The sequence below is a fragment of the Camelina sativa genome, chromosome 9 (assembly GCF_000633955.1).
Source record: "Camelina sativa cultivar DH55 chromosome 9, Cs, whole genome shotgun sequence".
Lineage (NCBI taxonomy): Eukaryota > Viridiplantae > Streptophyta > Magnoliopsida > Brassicales > Brassicaceae > Camelina > Camelina sativa.
This window is the reverse complement of record NC_025693.1, coordinates 31,100,050-31,117,386: the sequence shown is the minus strand read 5'-3', so window position 1 is coordinate 31,117,386 and position 17,337 is coordinate 31,100,050. Positions and strand designations below refer to the sequence as shown.

At 35.5% G+C, this 17,337-nt stretch overlaps 3 protein-coding genes across 3 annotated transcripts in view; 1 reads left to right on the top strand and 2 right to left on the bottom strand.

Annotated features, from left to right (window-relative positions):
* Window positions 1-1,296, bottom strand: part of LOC104715865 (F-box protein SKP2B-like) — a 2,067-nt gene extending 771 nt beyond the window's left edge. Inside the window, exons 1-3 of the mRNA XM_010433239.1 lie at window positions 1,141-1,296; window positions 593-849; window positions 4-268 (exon numbers count right to left, since the gene is read on the bottom strand). Coding sequence (XP_010431541.1) covers window positions 4-268; window positions 593-813 — 486 coding nt within the window. The 5' untranslated portion in view covers window positions 814-849; window positions 1,141-1,296. The remainder of the gene's footprint in view (window positions 1-3; window positions 269-592; window positions 850-1,140) is intronic.
* On the bottom strand, window positions 4,258-7,799 carry LOC104713366 (ACT domain-containing protein ACR3). Its single transcript, XM_010430465.2, has 7 exons — window positions 7,516-7,799; window positions 6,327-6,444; window positions 6,196-6,241; window positions 5,990-6,104; window positions 5,834-5,901; window positions 4,999-5,721; window positions 4,258-4,915 (listed from the first exon to the last, which is right to left on the bottom strand). The coding sequence occupies exons 2-7, from the start codon at window positions 6,395-6,397 to the stop codon at window positions 4,577-4,579; spliced, it is 1,362 nt and encodes a 453-aa protein (XP_010428767.1). The 5' UTR covers window positions 6,398-6,444; window positions 7,516-7,799; the 3' UTR covers window positions 4,258-4,576.
* Window positions 14,234-15,698, top strand: LOC104713365. Its single transcript, XM_010430464.2, has 2 exons — window positions 14,234-15,095; window positions 15,292-15,698. Exons 1-2 carry the CDS (start codon window positions 14,350-14,352, stop codon window positions 15,347-15,349), a joined length of 804 nt encoding a protein of 267 aa, XP_010428766.1. The 5' UTR covers window positions 14,234-14,349; the 3' UTR covers window positions 15,350-15,698.

The window sequence follows — 17,337 nt, the reverse complement described above, 5'->3', positions numbered from 1 at the left end:
CGCAAGAGCAGTGTCGCTGAACGAAGTGCATCCGCTAAGGTTGAGTTTAGTGAGGCTAGTGCAACCACGAGCAAGAGAGTAGAGGGAACGGTCAGTAAGTTTCAAGCTTTTGCTCAAGTCCAAATCTTGTAGCTCGTGACAGCGATTTGCTATGGCTTCCACCGCGTTGTCCTCAAGCTGAGGTTTGTCCTGTCTCAGTACTAAAGTCTGAAGCTTCACGAATTTAGGAGCAAGAGAAAGAACCAAACTGTTCATATTCTTCTTGCACCTGTATAACAAACAACAAATACACACAAAAATTAAAAACTCTCCTCCTATAACTTTGTATCTGATACAAATTGGAACCAATCATCAAACTGAAACTACTATCCTTCATAACAAAAATCTGATCAAATCAAAAAAAGTTTTGACTCTTTCAATCACCACCCCCCCCCCATGACCCTTATCTATATGAATATTCATCCTGAATTGACGAAGATAGCCAAAAAGGTTCAACCTTTATATTAACCCCAAAACAGAACCAAATCATACATAAACAGAATCAAGCAAACAGTGAACACAAAGACAGAAGAAGAAGGCTATAGAGACATACCAAGAGAGAGAGAGACGAGTAAGGGCAAGGGAAACAGCATCTCTCCAGCCACTACAAAGACCAGAAGCAATGATCACAGTACGATCATCATCAACAAGGCTAAGGATCCTCATAAGAAGCTCCACGGGGATATCTTTCCACTCAGAGATCACATACCCTTCCATCTTCATCTTCTCGAAGCATCTGCTAAGTTCTTTTCTTGTTTCTCCTTCACTCACCATCTTTTTATTTTTATTTTAAGCGGTTTCTTTGATTCTCTAAATTAATTCACCACAAAGATCAGACAGAGAAACTAAGAGGATAAATAAATAAATATCTCAAAAGAATTAAGACAAATGTCGGAAAATAAGAATTGAAAATTAGGACAAAAAGGGTCTTTAACTCTAAACTAAACTAAAACGCAGCAAACATTAATGTCTGTCTTCTTATGTAACTCTTTTATTTTATATTTACATCATTAATAAACAAAAAGCCATTATTTTTAGAGCTTAATTTTGAATCAATTAAACCAATAAAAAAGATCGAAACTTTATTAACTTATGTCATACCTCAAAATTAGTTTAGTGTTCTTCGTGCCTCTTTTCTGGGTTTCTTCTCCTCCGTCGAATGATTTATTACTACTAATCCGTTATCTTTTTGAAAAGCTCTTTTAGGTACTCCAAAAAGAGATAAGAAGAAGACAATATCACATAAAAAAGACTTTTTCTGTGTATATAAAAGAGAAAGAGGCAAAGAGTTAACGTACGGGTAATGACTAGTATATGACACGTGATTTGCCACGTGTCTATAATTGACAGGGAGATATGTACATTACAATTTGATGCTTTAATTCGATTTCCAAAATTCGACTCTTCTTCTATGTTTTATTTTTGTTATTCATAATCATAGTTGTAATATCAGAAATTTAAGTAATCGAATAAGAAATGGTTAATCTAATTATGTACGTAAACTGATCCTTCAAAAGTCGAGAACTATTTTGATTAAAAAATTGAAGCCGAAGTCGCATATAATAATAATGTAGTAATAAACTCCACTTCTTTTTTTAAGGGGACCGTTTACGAGTCAATAACGTCCAAAGATATATCACTATTTAGTTTAGATTTAAGAATATTAAGGAAAAAACCCTGGGCGTTCGGTATAAACCGAAGAAACCGAACCGGACAATCCGAAATTTCCGGTTATCGGAACAAACCGAAGAGAGTAAGTTAAACCGATCAGCGCAATTGTTTTGGGTAATCGGATTTCGGTTCGGTTCGGTTCGGTAATCGGACCGATCGGTTTATTAAAATCTGCAGACATATATAAGCCTAACCCTATACCATTAACCCTAATTTTCTTTCTCTTCTGCTTCACCTCTGTCTCCTACGATTCCGAGAGAGAATTATCAATTCATCTCTTCTATTTCTTAAGGGTAAGCTCTTCTTCTTGGTAATTAATTGATTGATTCTAGGTTTGATTCTTTGCTCTGTAACCTCTTCCTATTTATTGATAATTTCATATCCGATTTGGAGAACTCTAGGGTTTGAGTTTCAACTTTCAAATCAGAGATTATCCATTAATCTTCTGGATTTTTTACTTTGTTGTGTTTGTGTTCTTGTCGTTGTAAGTGCTAAATAGATACATCCATCCTTTATTAAACTTTTCAATTTTCGTTGTTATGAGATCGAAATTGTTGTTTTTTGCTGTTTGATGATTTTAGTTATACTAGTTGATGTAGTTGATTTTCGTGATGGTAGGGAAAAAAATGCATGCCCAAGAACTGTCCATCTTTGCCGTCTCAGCTCAGCTCAGCTCGCCGTCATAGATCGCCGCTGCACATTATCCTTTTTGGAAAACCCTAATGGATCTGTCCATTTGGACTTGTAACTATTGGACTTATTTTCAGATTGATTTAGTTTGTTTTGAGCCGGGTATATGAGGTCCATTGTTATTTTGGTGGGTTGTAAACTTTTTTCTGTAAATTTAGTCCATTATCTTAACTTTTTTTGTTTATTCGGTTAGAATTAACCGAATTAGAAAAAATTCGATTTAAATTCGGAACTGATTTAAAATCTAATAACCGACCCGAACAAACCGAGTACCGATTGACCCGAACCGAATTCAATTTCGGTTTAATTCGGCAGAATTTTTCAAAAACCGAATTTTCTCTAAACCGAACAAACCGACCCGAATAACCCGAACCCGCCGAACGCCCAGGGCAAAAAAGTATGAAGACGATAGATAAATAAACCTTTTTTTTTCTCACATCCTACGTTGCTCGTTTCGTATATAATAGGAAGATGCCAAGCCCTAAGCATATTATAAAATAGATTTTGTATTAATATCATATGATTGTTCCGACGTGTCCAATATGTGAGGTTGTGATGGAGATTTTATTGTAGGACTTTAGGGATTTTTGTCGGAGTGCAAAATCTAGAACGTTGCATAAACCAGGAAATATAATGCACCTTGACATATAAAGTTATGGAGATATCTATCTCAAAGAACAGAACGCTACTTGTATAAACACCTTTGGAGATAATGAGGCCTTTGGGTTGGTGGGCACGTTTTTTTGCTCTAATGGGATAACTTCCCACCAAATCTTCACTCCCTCCACCTCCGGTAACCCCCATGAATTGACTAACATCTAATTAGTTCTATGATAATGACTACGAGTGTGATGATGATAAGTTATTGTTTTTCGCCAAGTTTTAGCCGTATCATGATAATCTAGTACGTATTGTTAGTTATTTTGATTAGTTAGGAAGGATTGTTAGTAATCTCATATAGTATACTATAAACAAAAGAATTCACTATTGCTAATTGATTTTGAATTTTAAGCTTATAAAGTTTGATAAAGAACTTATACTATGATATATAACTGTGTTTGTAAGGTGAAGTGACGGTTTTGATTAGTCTATAATTATGTTTACCATAAGTCTACGAAGGGATATTTTGATGAATCTATCCTACATTTGATTGTTTTGACATGTCAACAACAGAAAATAATTATATCTAGATTTGTTAAATCTCCCATAAAAGAAAAATATAACATCAATGCGACGGTGCGTTTTCTTAATAGATTTGAAATTAAAGCACAAAGCCACTAAGTACTAACATTATTATACTTACTCTATTAATTTATACACAATTTGATTTAAAATAAGCAATACGTACGCAAATTAATTGTATATTTTTAACACATAAGTTCCGTTGTTTGATTGTTTCAGCGAGAACGAGTTTATTCTTCTATTTCTTTTTTTTTTTGAAAGATCACGCAACGAGTTAATTTAGTTTAATAATTAAGTATTGCTTAAACACATGAAATGATATCATTCGAATGACATGGAAACATCAAGCCGTTTACTTTTTTCTTAGTGTCGTGCATATATAGAGAGAGCTAGCTGTTTTCTTGTTAGCCTTACCCTTACCCTTACTTGTTAGCCTTACCCTTACCCGAGGCCGCACTCCATGCCATTTTCTTTTATTGCTTTTCGACTTTTTCACATCTACTTTGCATTGGCCCTCTCCCTAATTCAAGGACATATTTTGGCCAAATTCAAGACTATTTTATCACAGGTGATTTATTAAAATTTATTTCAATTTTGAATTAAGTCAAATTGATAGTAAAAGATTACAACATAAGGTCTCCAAAAATAACTATTCCACATTCCACAATAATCAAATAAGGTAAACAAAATTCTTAACAAGAAGGATATTTTACATTGGCCAAAAGATAGCAAGAAGGATTGATATTACATAGACAAAAGCAAGCCTTCCAAAATAGGAAAAGTTGCATATTATTCTTTTTATAGACATGTTCATTTCCCGGTCATAGTATGACTAAAGTAACCGAAAACCGGTTTTGGTTCGGTTTGATTTTGGGTAAACCACCAAAATCTCTGACCAAGTAAAACACCACACTAAGGCCATCTAGATCATAATACACATTTTACAGTACATTTATCCACACAATGTAATTGATTTTGTAAGTTACCTTTCATCTCAAGGCAGTATCTTCTCCAGCAAATTCCCAAAGAAGAAACTGGTTTTGGCCCATCCTCCTCCTGTTCCAACTTGACCTTCTTCTTTCCATTTTCTGCTCGGAACTTTATTCTTGACGTCAATCATCATACTGTGTCCGATTTCTCCCCGCAACGCCTCGATCGTCTTCACGTCCACTGGATTCCCTGAAGCATCTCTAACATAGAAAACGTTGACCGCTTGTTCTCCTACTGTTGTCACACCAGCTCTCGACACTGATAGCCCGTGCTCTCTCAAAATCCTTGTCACTTCCGACAGTAATCCAACTCTGTCCTTTGCGCAGAGCTCCAAACTCCAACCCTAGAATTGCATTTCAGAGCATAACTTTAGAAAGTGTTCCTTCTAATGCAAGAAACATGCACCAAGAAAATGTGTTTACTTACCTCGCTAACTCTTCGATGGATTGCGGCTTCTAGACATTTGACAACTCTTTCTTTTTCTCCTTCTGATTCAAGAGTGCAACCATCTTTGTGTCTGATGAAATACTCCTGAGAAGCATGAGATCCCCTCGATGAAATCGTGGCGTGAAACACAATGTATTGCATATCCGTAAGCGTGCATACAATATCGAACATGAGCTTAGGTCGATCCTCGCAGCTCACATTTATCACAGAGTATCCTTTCTCTTCGCAATGCTCAACCGTTATTTTGCGCTCAAGTCCAGGAGAAGAGGAATCATCAAGCTTGGTCACTGCTTCATAGTCTTTATCAGCAAAAAACATCTGATGGAGCCTACGGTCAACGTGAGTCGACCCAATGGAGAGACTCGTCCGAGCAAATTTCTCATCTTCTTGTTCACATCCACGCAGCACGTTGTTGAGCTGTTCTTCCACGGCAGACAGTCTTTCTGGATCATCAACCGCTGTAGACGTTGCATTATCATTCACATAGAGGACACACGCGATCCTACGGTTGTGAGTCCATGCTTCAGCCGCCACCACGTTGAAGTTGAGGTCTGCTAGTACGGCTGAGACCTCAGACAAGAGACCAGGACGATCACGAGCAATAATCTCTATCGATGTGTGGTCGCCTAATGAGTGGACACCGACTCTTTTACCAGGCCAAGTGTTTTGTGAAGCCGAAGCATGACCCTTTGGTCCTAACACCTTTTCAAAGAAAAGAATAAAAAAACAAGAATCAGATATATAAGGTAATAGCAAACCATTTGCATTACATTATACAAACTAAACATAGCTTTAGTGCTTTTATGTATATTACCTTCTCGATGTAATCAATGGTTTTGCTATCAGTAACCTTGTTTCCTTGTTGATTAGTGACATGGAATACTATAAGATGTGAAAATGAAATCAATTAGAATTTTTATTAGAAGAAAAAAAAAAGTTGTAAATGTAGAAATGAGCAAAACATTATTACCGTCCATGAACCATCCACCATCAGAAGATATATAAGCTTTAGTGATTGTAAGATCAAGATCAGTTAGGACTTGCACAACTTCAAGTAGTATTCCAGGTTTGTTCATACTGTCAACCTATCAAATAATATATAGTCTCACATGCATCAAAATCCCAGTTAAAATCATCAAATCGATTAAAAATCCGAGAAAGAAGAAAGATACTTACCTTGACAAGAGTGCATTCTTTGCAGCTAGTGTTATCTATAGAAACACTGCAACAACATAGAAAAAAAGTATGGGCTTCTTGGAAACAGCATCAATAGCTCTTTTAAGTGTGAAATGTAAAATAATTGTTACCTTGGAGGATTGATTCTGGTGCTCAAGTTCTCGTATTCAGGATCAAAATACGGCCAATAAACTTTAGCCATTTAGTAAAGCACAAGATCTTCTGGATACTAAAAGCTCTTCACACGTTCTGTGGTTTAACCAAAAAAGAACTAATTTTATATATCACCGGAGACAAAGAACAGGAAAAGGGATATAAGAAGAAGCAACAAACAAACAAATAAACTCAAAAGTAGAGCTTGTAAGTCTGTCAACAAGTTGCAAGAAGAAGATAAGATAGATATTCGAAGATTTTGCTTGTCGAGACAAATAAGTGAATCTTGGCCACTAAGTAAACAACTCGAGAGAAGAAGCAGAATCTAAAGAAGATAGAGATAAAAGATTTTCATAAAGAGAGACCACAAACAGATATTCTCTGAAAAAAAAAACAAAAACAAGAGACTTGTCTCTGGTCCTCCTTCTCATCAACCAAAAAAAAAAAAACAGAGGAATAGATTCCAAAAAGATCTCCTAGTAATGAAAAAAATCAAAACTCAAAAAGATCGTTTCTAAGACATGACATTAGATTCTCTCTCTCTATTTGCATAAACGAATTGATGCTTAAAACGAACTTACAAGTAGCTGTCAAAGTTATTAAAAAAAATATATATAGTTAAAAAGAACAGTAGTAGTAGTAGTGTAGTAGTAATAAACAAAAACTTTATGAAGGAAAATATCGTATTTATTGGTCAAAGACGGAATCTAAAATGTTACAAATCGAAACACTATTGTATACATACAACAATAAATGAATAAAAAAACATAAAATAATAGTATTTAACGGATCAGAGTCATCAGACAATAAGGCAACTTGCAACAAGATTGATTACACTACTCTAAGCAGCAGCCACCACATCAACAACAACAACCACTTGAAGAAGTTTAAGACAAAACTTTGTTAGTCGATTCACACACACACACACACAAAAGATTCTGTTACCATCAAAATTTTCAATTAGTTTATAATAAATAAGTGCGTCGACATCAAATTCTAACCATACAAATCGTTCTCGAACTCTGTCGAATCGCTAAATCTTACAACTTTTCTAGGTTTTTTTTTTTTTTCTCCAGACAAAGCCCAGAGAATTCGAAAGGAGGAAAATTAAAATCAGAATCGAATTATAAAAAAACTATAAGAGGGAGAGTAGTGAGAATCGTTTACCTCAAGAACTTCAAAAGAAAAAGAAAAACTTAAATTTTGTGGTCGGCGAGAGGGAGAGAGAGAGAGAGAGAGAGCGAGAGGAGAGACAAAGCTATTGAGAAACACAAAGAGACGATTCTCTTATAAAAAAAAAATTAAAAAATCCTTACATCTTCAAAAAAAAAAAAAAAAGACAGAGAGAGATTTAACAGAGAGAGAGACAGAGGAAGTACGACAAAAGAAAGAAGATGTCTTTCTCTTTCTGCCTCTCTCTCTCTCTTTAAATGAGATTGGAACCCCCTCTTTCTGTGTCAGAGGTTTTAATAGGAATCTAGTGGAGAGGGGAATAGTACGACAAACCCTTTTTCTTTTAATTTTATTTAAATTTAACTGAAATACAATACAATATAAAGTAAAATAATGTTTTAATTAAATGAGTATTAGTCAGATATGACGAAGCGAACATTATAAATTAGTGGTGGTGTTTTAATACGACGAACTATTCGCTAACTCCCCCCACACAACACACGCTCGCTACATCGCGTGTCCTCTACTCTCCAATTTTTGCATTGTGGTTGGTTTACAATTACCAACATCGGTTTGCGTCGGTCCATGTTTTTGGAGTTTTGGACTTCGGAACGAGCAAACCAGACCGATTTGGTTAACTAATTTACTTGGTTTTGTACTATACACATACACAGTGAATGTATAAGCACAGCCATTTAAATACTAGTTTACGTCACAATTTCACAATGTTACTTAAGTGAATATTGAAATATTGCAACAAAGGCGCGTGAGAGAAGTAGCGTTTGGATCTCACGGGCTAGTACGGGCGGTCCTTTTTGTCGCTTAGTTGCTTCATAATTTTACACCAAGCCACGAGACTATTTCTTATTTTAAAGTTCGAAACACGTATAAGCTCGATTGGTTGTCGTCAAAAGTTTCTACAACGGGGTTAAAACAGTTTTGACAAGTAACGGTCAAAAATTGCAAGTCCCATTTCGTGATCAGTTTTATCAATAATATATATACTAGTACATTTTCTAAGAACATAACAAATTCACATGCATGTGCTGGGTGTGCATTTGCACAGGGTCCATTGATTTTTTCAGTTTTTTAGTTAACATTTAGGGTCCAAATTTTGTAAAAAAAAAAATTTACATGGAAAAAGGGTCCAAATTTTTTTTTTTGCTCTGGGTCTATACAACTATTGAGCCGGGCCTTCTACATGCTAATGATGAGTCTATCATTTATCATCTCAAATTATACTAGATTACATACTATTTAAAGTAAATGTTAGCAAGTTTCTTCCATTAGATATCATTGATTAAAGTCATAAGATGTAAATCCCATACAAAACTGACATTTCATGTCGATGTCATCGACAAAACTTCATGTTTGATAGATCCTGAAACTACACGAAAGTAATACAAAATAACAAAATTCTTTTGTAAATGTATTGTAACGTGCATGTTTCTCGTGTATACTTTGACTTACCAAGCACGTTTGTTTTAGTAACGTATTTAGACTTTAGAATAACTAACTGTTCTAAACTTACGAGTCATGTGATTAAAGTACTTCAACACGAGAAAAGTTGATTTTATATTTAAAATAATTAAATATTGGTGACAATACAAAACAAAAAAAAAAATGAATTAAGTTCAAGGTATTTTAAATAAATATATTTTCATTTCAGTTATAACTTAAACTATCGGAATGTGCAATATTGCTTGAAATTATTTCCCTAGCATGTAGTACTATGAATTTTAGTGGGTGTGAAAAATAATTGGAACCGGCCAAGTCGCAAAACACAAGAGAAGATTCGGTATATTTTCCCTTTAATCTTTTTCCCTTCCCCACCACATTCTTACGACGTCACTCTCTTTATTTCATTTCTCCAAAATTATCCCAGCCAAATAGCCAATGGTCCATTAATTTATTTAGTTTGCTAAGCTACACCATCATTTTGTCTTATGTAAACATATATACATACATCACAAACAGTTCACATATGTTGTTGTCAACCACAAACAGTACCACATATAACCTGCCAAAATTTCAATAATACACTGCCCCTACAAAGATTCTTATGAAATTGATTAAGAACTGGATCTTCGAATGATAACTTTTTGTAATTATAAGTCTAACAAATCCAAGGCTTTCCTGTTATGGGTTTAAAAGCATATAGAACTAGATGTAATTAATCTTCTCAGATACATATAGAATTAAAATATCCCTTTTCTCTCTTGTTATTACGTTTTTTTAATAAAATGTTAAATTTGATTTAAAAGAAAAATAACGTTTGTACAACTAGTGCAATATGGAGTTAATGAAAGGAAAAAGAAACTTTATACAACAAACTTAGATAGTTTTGAAACTAATAATGTGATGCTAGCCAAAACTGCAGAGCAGCGGTCATCAGTTTTGGCTATCGCGAGTAGTTGGTCCTTCACTTGTCTATCGATGTATTTGATCAACTGCCCTGCAGTCGTTGGGAGCTCGTCATGTCGCCTGCGATTTCGCTCACGCCATAGAGCATGTACCGTAGCTTGGAAGACATAACAGACAGTAAAACTTTCCACTCTGTCTTTCCAGGAGTCTGATAGAATCGTTATTAACGTTTGCCAATCCAAAGAGAACCGCGTTGCAAAGATCTTCTTGGCAAGATTAGACCATATACCTGATGTAAAACTGCAAGAGAAGAAGAGGTGGTCCCGAGTTTCAAGAGTATTATCGCAGAAAACACAAGTCGTTTGCAGGCCCTTGTTCCAACGTAGCATTCTGTCCCCGGTGGAAAGTCTATTTCTCGTCGCCAACCAGACACAAAAGGAGAATTTTGATGTTGCGTGGGAAAACCAGACCCCTTTGTACCAAGGAACCGTAGGCGAGACGGACCGAAGGTGGTTCCAAGTAGCCTTAGTAGAGAAATTCGCACGATATACATCGTTTTTCCCTTTCCATAATGTTGTATCCTCTGCATTTGTACGTGACTGCTGCTTAGAAGCCAACGCTTCTTCAATCGAACTTAAGTCTGCAGATCTATGCTGTCGAGGCCTACGATCCCATGCCTCCACAATCGTCATATGCTTACTAATCCCAAGATCAATGTATCCTCTGTCCCTCGTGATCTCAATCAGTCTCCCCAGTGGAGACCACTCATCATACCAGAAAGATGTACGTGCTCCATTCTGCACATCCACTCTGCAAAAGTCTTTAGCAAGATCACGAAATTTGAGTAGCTTCCTCTACATCCAGGATCCCAGCTGAGAAGTCTGCTTGATCGACCAGAAAGTGTCTTTGCGCAGAAGATAAACTCGACACCAATGAACCCACAATGACCGCGGATGCGACAAAAGCCTCCATATTAACTTCAAACAACAAACATCATTTGCTTCTTTCAACGATCTAAGGCCTAAACCGCCTTCGACCTTCGGTTTACAAACTTCCACCCAATAAATTTTTGCTTTATGCGAACTCAAATCAGGACCAGACCAAAGAAAAGCAGAGCAAATCTTGTCAATATCTCTGATACACTGTCGAGGAAGTCTGAAAGCGGCAAGCCAAAAATTGCAAATGCTCTAGAGTACGGAGCTTATTAAGTTCAGTCGACCAACAAAGGAGAGGAACCGAGCTGTCCATGATCCGATCTTCTTTTTAATATGTTCCAATAAGGGGCTATAGTCAGCAGAGGAGAGCCTTTTAGTGACCAGCGGGAGACCAAGATATCTGATAAGGAGCTGACCAACACTGAACTGAAAACGATCTTCAATTTCCTTGCAAGAAGAAACTGTAACACCTGCGAGATACACAATAGATTTCTCCATACTAATCCGGAGACCTGAGCGTTTAGTAAACTGATCAAATACCGCTAAGATAAAATATATTTTTTTAAAGATACTCCGGTTCAAACCTATTAATAAAAAGTAGTCTTATTGTCGTCGTCACACTAAGATAAATTCATAATTTCCACTAGAGATGTGAAAACTCCATAAGGCTTCTGCTCGAATTTGAGTGGCTGATAAAACTCCATAAGGCTTGCTTTAGATACCTATATTTAATTTTTCTTATAAAGATTATTGAAAGTGATGACGAAAGAAGCCTAGAGATTTCTTAAAAAGAGTTAGCTTTATAAATTGATGTGATAAATGGAGATATACAAAAAGCTTAATAATAATGTATCCCACATTTTGTGTTCGTCGTTGATTCCATTATTATCCTCTATTTTCTTCTATTTTCATTACAACGCCAAAACAAACAAAAATAAAGTGATGCCAAAGTGCTTTTCCTACAAAGGACATTGCTTAGTGGAACATGTGATGGCCTCAACCTCTCCCACCTTAAATGTTGAACACCTAAAGAATATCTTCAAACACTGTTTTTGAAACAACCCTTATGCTCAATTCTCACCAAGACAAACAAAAATAAAATTGTTTCATAATGCTTACCACTTTGATCCACTAATAAAGATTGGTGGTTTCTGTTGAATTGAGAGCTTATTTTCACATGATGCATTGGGTTTTGAAAGTCAACAGCTACTATTTTTTCTTAGACAAGATTGTACGTCCAGAAGGATAGAGGTCTTGGGGATATGTCTTGGACTATATTCCCTTCAAATCTTAAACCATGTTCTAATTCCTCGGCAGAACTATATGTTGGAAAATATATACTTTTGACAAATCGATTATTGAGTGTGAAAATAATAACCAAGAAAATAATAATCGTTCTCACCAAGTAACCACCGCCATAAAAAAATAAAAAAGAATAGTGTACGTAAAAGATTTTGGTTTTGGATTTGAGTGTGAAAAGAGTCGGACCGAAAGGCCCAATAATTGTTGATGTTATCTAGTTGGGCCGGCCCTGCAACAAGAAAAGGAAATAGCAAAGAAATTAAAATAATAGTAGGAAAAAAGGAAAATAGAAAAGGAAAATACAAGAGTCATTTATTTTTCATCTGGACCGTTGCTTCTATATATTAGTGTTATTCACAGTCATATTTAGTTATTCAACATTAATCATCCCAACTAAAACCTCTTTTACATGCTTTTTTTTTTTGGTAGGAAACGGGGGAAAACCCCCCATATTACCTCTTTTACATGCTTCTCTATCAACATTTTTCATTTTTGCTTAATTTACAAAATGAAAGAAATCAATAATTGACAAAAGATTTAAAAGATAGGGAATCATTATTTAAGTTTTAGGAAAAAAAAAAAGTTTTAGGAGAGTAAAGAAGTTAGAAATGATTATGATATACTTATGGAAGAGTCTCCGTCAAGTAAACCTCTAGAAGGAAAACAAATTGGGTGAAAAAAGCACCAAAATCCCTGAAAGCTGCAAAATGTTTGGTGACATATTGGGACACACTACTCATTACCCATTGGCCCAATGGTACGTAGTTCTTTCAAGTCTTCGCAATTTGGATTTACATTCTTTTACGTAACGTCCACAAAATAAGCAAATAAGAAAAGTATAGGGTTGCATAATTTCTTCATTTTATGACTTATAAGATTAGTGTTTTTTTCTTTCTTAATCTTCTTATATGATCAAATTCTACGGTGAGGATAAGAAAATAAATCGAATATAAACTAAATGGATTATTTTAAAAAAAAATGAATAAATATATGTGGAATGAATACGTAATGTCTTAATCTTGTCTTATTTAGAAGAAGAAAAATGAATCATCGAGATAATGAAGGCTACCTAGCACCACCAAGACAAAAACACGTCTGACATTGTAAAAAAAAAAATATATCAAGGGACGTTATGCAAATTTGTAATCAATGTTATACGTGATTGTCAGTCGAAATATTCAATAGCGACTTCAATTTATACTACGATCCTCCTAACTCATAACCACCATTTTTAACAAATTATGACCTTATTGTATAAAAATTGAAAGCAACTAATAAAATAAAATAAAATAAAATAAAATAAATGTGCATCCGTCTTCGACTCTTCTTCGAACGTAGTCTTCGTACGTTGGAGAGAATTAGGAAGGAAAAAAGACCGCATTCTACACGCTTAATTATGCTTTTAGTTTACCACATCAGAAAGACTCTCTCATATGTATCTGTCTGGCGTATCCCAAACGCATTCTATATTACCATTCCTAAAATAGTAAAAGTTACGGCAGATTTTTACCATTCCATATATTATCTCAAGAAACACAAATGTTGCCATCCTCCTTTAGTTCCCCTATTATCTATCATTTCTTTAATTGTTAAATCCGCCATTACGGCCAGGAGTGTAATCGAATCTAGCAACTAGCAAAATTAAGGATTTTAAATTCTCCGTTATATACAAAAAAATGATCTTCTTTTATTTTGCTTTCCACCACTATACGTTTCTCGAGACGGCTTAGTGCATTTTAAAAGCTCCATCGTGTTATATTAGTGGTAAACAAGTAGGGATCGGACGAGTAATTAAATGATACTAAACGACCATGAGAATGGTACTGAATCTAAATTAGGCTTAATTGCTTCATCTAATAGAGGTAGAGGAAGGATCTTTATAGTATTAAAATTTTAGAAATATAAATAAATCTAAGGCTTAGATTATCTCAGTCCCACGCTTTCCTTTGTAAATTAATTACTAATAAAGTATTATTATAAACTAATCATCATATATATAACAAAATGACAATAATATCCAATTTAATTATTTTTAGTCTTCGAATAAACAAATTGTAGAAATATAAAATGTTGATACGAAGGGCGTGTTTAACGGGACTTGTTGTGTCTGAACAAAGAAGAAGAAAGACTCAAACTTCTCTCAACTCAACTCTTAAGAAAAAGAAAAAAACTCGATTTTTATTTTTGTTGTTGTGATCTTTTCCGAAGTAGAAATTATCAAACAGCCATGGCAAGGTTTGATCTGTCGTCGAAATCGTTCAATACTACTACCACCACCCATTTGAATTTTCCAAGAGCTTTCGAAGATCATCCAGATTCCGGCGTCTGTTCGCCTCCTCTGTGGAGAACAACAACAAGTCCACCACCCAACGTCCACCGGCACGACGACGATGATTACGAGAGCCTCTCGCCATCAGGTGTTTCCAAGGCTCAAGTCATCGCTCGTGGTCAACGTGAGCTTATGGATATGGTTAGTAAGATGCCCGAGTCGTGTTACGAGCTTTCGTTGAAGGATCTCGTTGACGTTGTTAACACGGAGACGGAGGAGGAAGAAGACAAGGACGGGAAGGTTGTTTTCGATGAATTGCCTCAGAGAATACAAAAAACTAGGCCGAGTAAAGTCGTGAGGAAGACCAAGAGTGATAGATGGGTCGATCCGATTCGAAACGGGCATGTAAATAACAGTGGGTTTCTTCTGAAATTGGTGTTTCCTGTTAGCTTGGGTTCCAAGAAAAAGACGAAGAAGAAAGATGATGATGATGATGATGATGATGATGAATCTTCTGTCACAAGCAAAGCCTCTAGGTTTTCTACAAGACCAGAGGATAAAGATTGGTGGAAGAATGGATTGTCTGAATCGCGTAGGAGTACTCAAACTGGTCTTGTCTCAAGGATCAACAGTGGGAGCTCAAAGAGCAGTGGTACTGGTAGTAGCAGTAGAAGCAATAGCGATCGTAGTCGAAACAGTCTAAGGTACGCATTAACTCTGGCCTCTGTGAAATTAAAAGGTTTTTGGATTTGCTTTTTGTGAGCTTTGGTCTTCTTGATGATTTCCTAGTGTCTCAACTGTTTTGTGAATACTATTCTCTCTCAATCAATTCATGCATAACTCTCTCTCTCTTTGTTTCCTAATTCCGTAATGTTTGAATTGTGGGGTTTCGTAATACAGAGATGAAAACAGGGGATGCTTATCTTGCCTCTGGAATGTACATCAACGAGATTTGTAATGAAAAGTTCTGTAATGGTTATACACTTGTTTGGCTAACCAGTTCATATTAACTCGAGCCACATTTAGTGGAGTCTACAAATCCCTGGACGAATGAATCCGGGAATGATGAAGATGAAGCCAGAGGAGGACATGAACATCTTCTTCAATGTACCACATAAAGATGCTATCCTTTTCTTCTACTTGTAGTTATCCTCTTTTTTTTTTTGTTTGTTTGTTTGTAAGTCTATGCAATGTATGTATAGAGTTTTTGATAAAAGTTATGTAGATAGATACTTGAGCTATTGCTAACATAAACCATCAAAAGTGTACCAATGTTCTCATCACTAAATATATCAAAATTTGATGTTTTTGAATCTTATTATTATTGATTCACTACTTTAGTAATCTTTTCCTTCACGTCAAGTTCAAGAAGAGTGAGTCTCTCTTCTATGATGTATCTCTGTTCTTATTTTTTTCTTTTTCTGGTGAGGTTGATGATAGAGTTTGGTCTTCATTGTAGACTGTGTAGTGTAAAATTCTCTTCTTTTTGAAGTCATCTTCTGCGTTTTCTTTTGCGTTTACAAAATTAGAAGCCGACAAGTCAACCACGAAACCTGTAAGGGAAAGCGACGCCGTTTTTCGTCTCGTCACCACGTATAAAGTTTTATTTTTATAGTATCCTTCCCTAATGATGGTTTAATTATACGACACAAATAATATTTTAGTAGTCGACGATGGCTTATTAGTCTTTCAAATAACATTAACAAAAAGTGCAACAAAACCCAAAACACAAGTTTGCAACTTTTTTATTACAGAAAAGTCGCAGTTGATTCTATCTAGTAGGACGGCGAAAGGCTGACTTGACCCGACACGATTGAATACAAATATTACCGTGTTTGATAGTTTTCCGAAACCCCTAAATTGTTTAGTCTTCTTTTTAAAATCTTTGTGAATTTCAAACTCTTAAAGGTCTTAAAGCCCGATTCTTGCTCCACCACCACCTACAGTCAGGCATGGAGTACTCATCATCATCATCATCATGTTTCTTCTTCTCCTGTTTTCGATGATGATCCAATTCCAAAAACCAAATCCTCTGAGGTAATTAGGAATGATCTTCTTTGAGCATCATCATCACTCTTACGAGGGACAGACCCGGAACCTTTCTTTGACTGCCTCCGCAGCTACTGATCAACCGAAGAAAGGACAGAAACCAGAGGATTTGCTTTAATTTCAAAGACCTGGTTGAGTTCGCCAAAACCAGGTCCTCCAACCCCAACAAATAGGTCACTTTGAGTCTTCTTTTGCTTTGTGGCTTTACCATTCTTTTCACTTCTTTGTGTACATGTTTTGGTTTTCAATTAGTGGCATTCAGTGTGATTGATATAAGAGTGTCAAAATAGTGACAGCGAAATTTCGAGATAATTTCCGAGAATTCCAATATACTGTATACGTTTTTTTATTCACTCGGACTCGGAATCGGAGGACACATCTTTAAAAGGGAAAAAAACCCGAAAATACGCCACCTAATTTTTTTTTTGCCGTTTAATTCTTCTGAGTTATTAAATTTCCCGAAAATACCTGGTTTAATTTCAGTTGTCTTTAAAAATCTTCATTTTATTAATATTGATAGATCCATACTTAATGCATAACGATCCTTAACTCTAATGACGGAAATATTAACCAGGATTAATTTATAACCCCCACGTGTTTAATTAAAAAGAATTAATGATACTATTGCCCTCTTCTTCTCTTCCACAGATTGATTTCGAGTTTGAGATAGATAGAACCCTAAAATTTCAAAAAAATCAGATTTGGTTTGAGAGAATGGTTAGCCAAAGTTCACGGACTGATGTTGTTTTTGGTGGCGGTCTGATGTTGTTTGCAAAGAGGACCCAGCTCCGGCTCGAATTCGCATCAGACCGTGAACTTTGGCTAACCATTGTCTCAAACTAAATCTGATTTCTTAAAATTTTAGGGTTCTATCTATGTCAAACTCGAAATCGATCT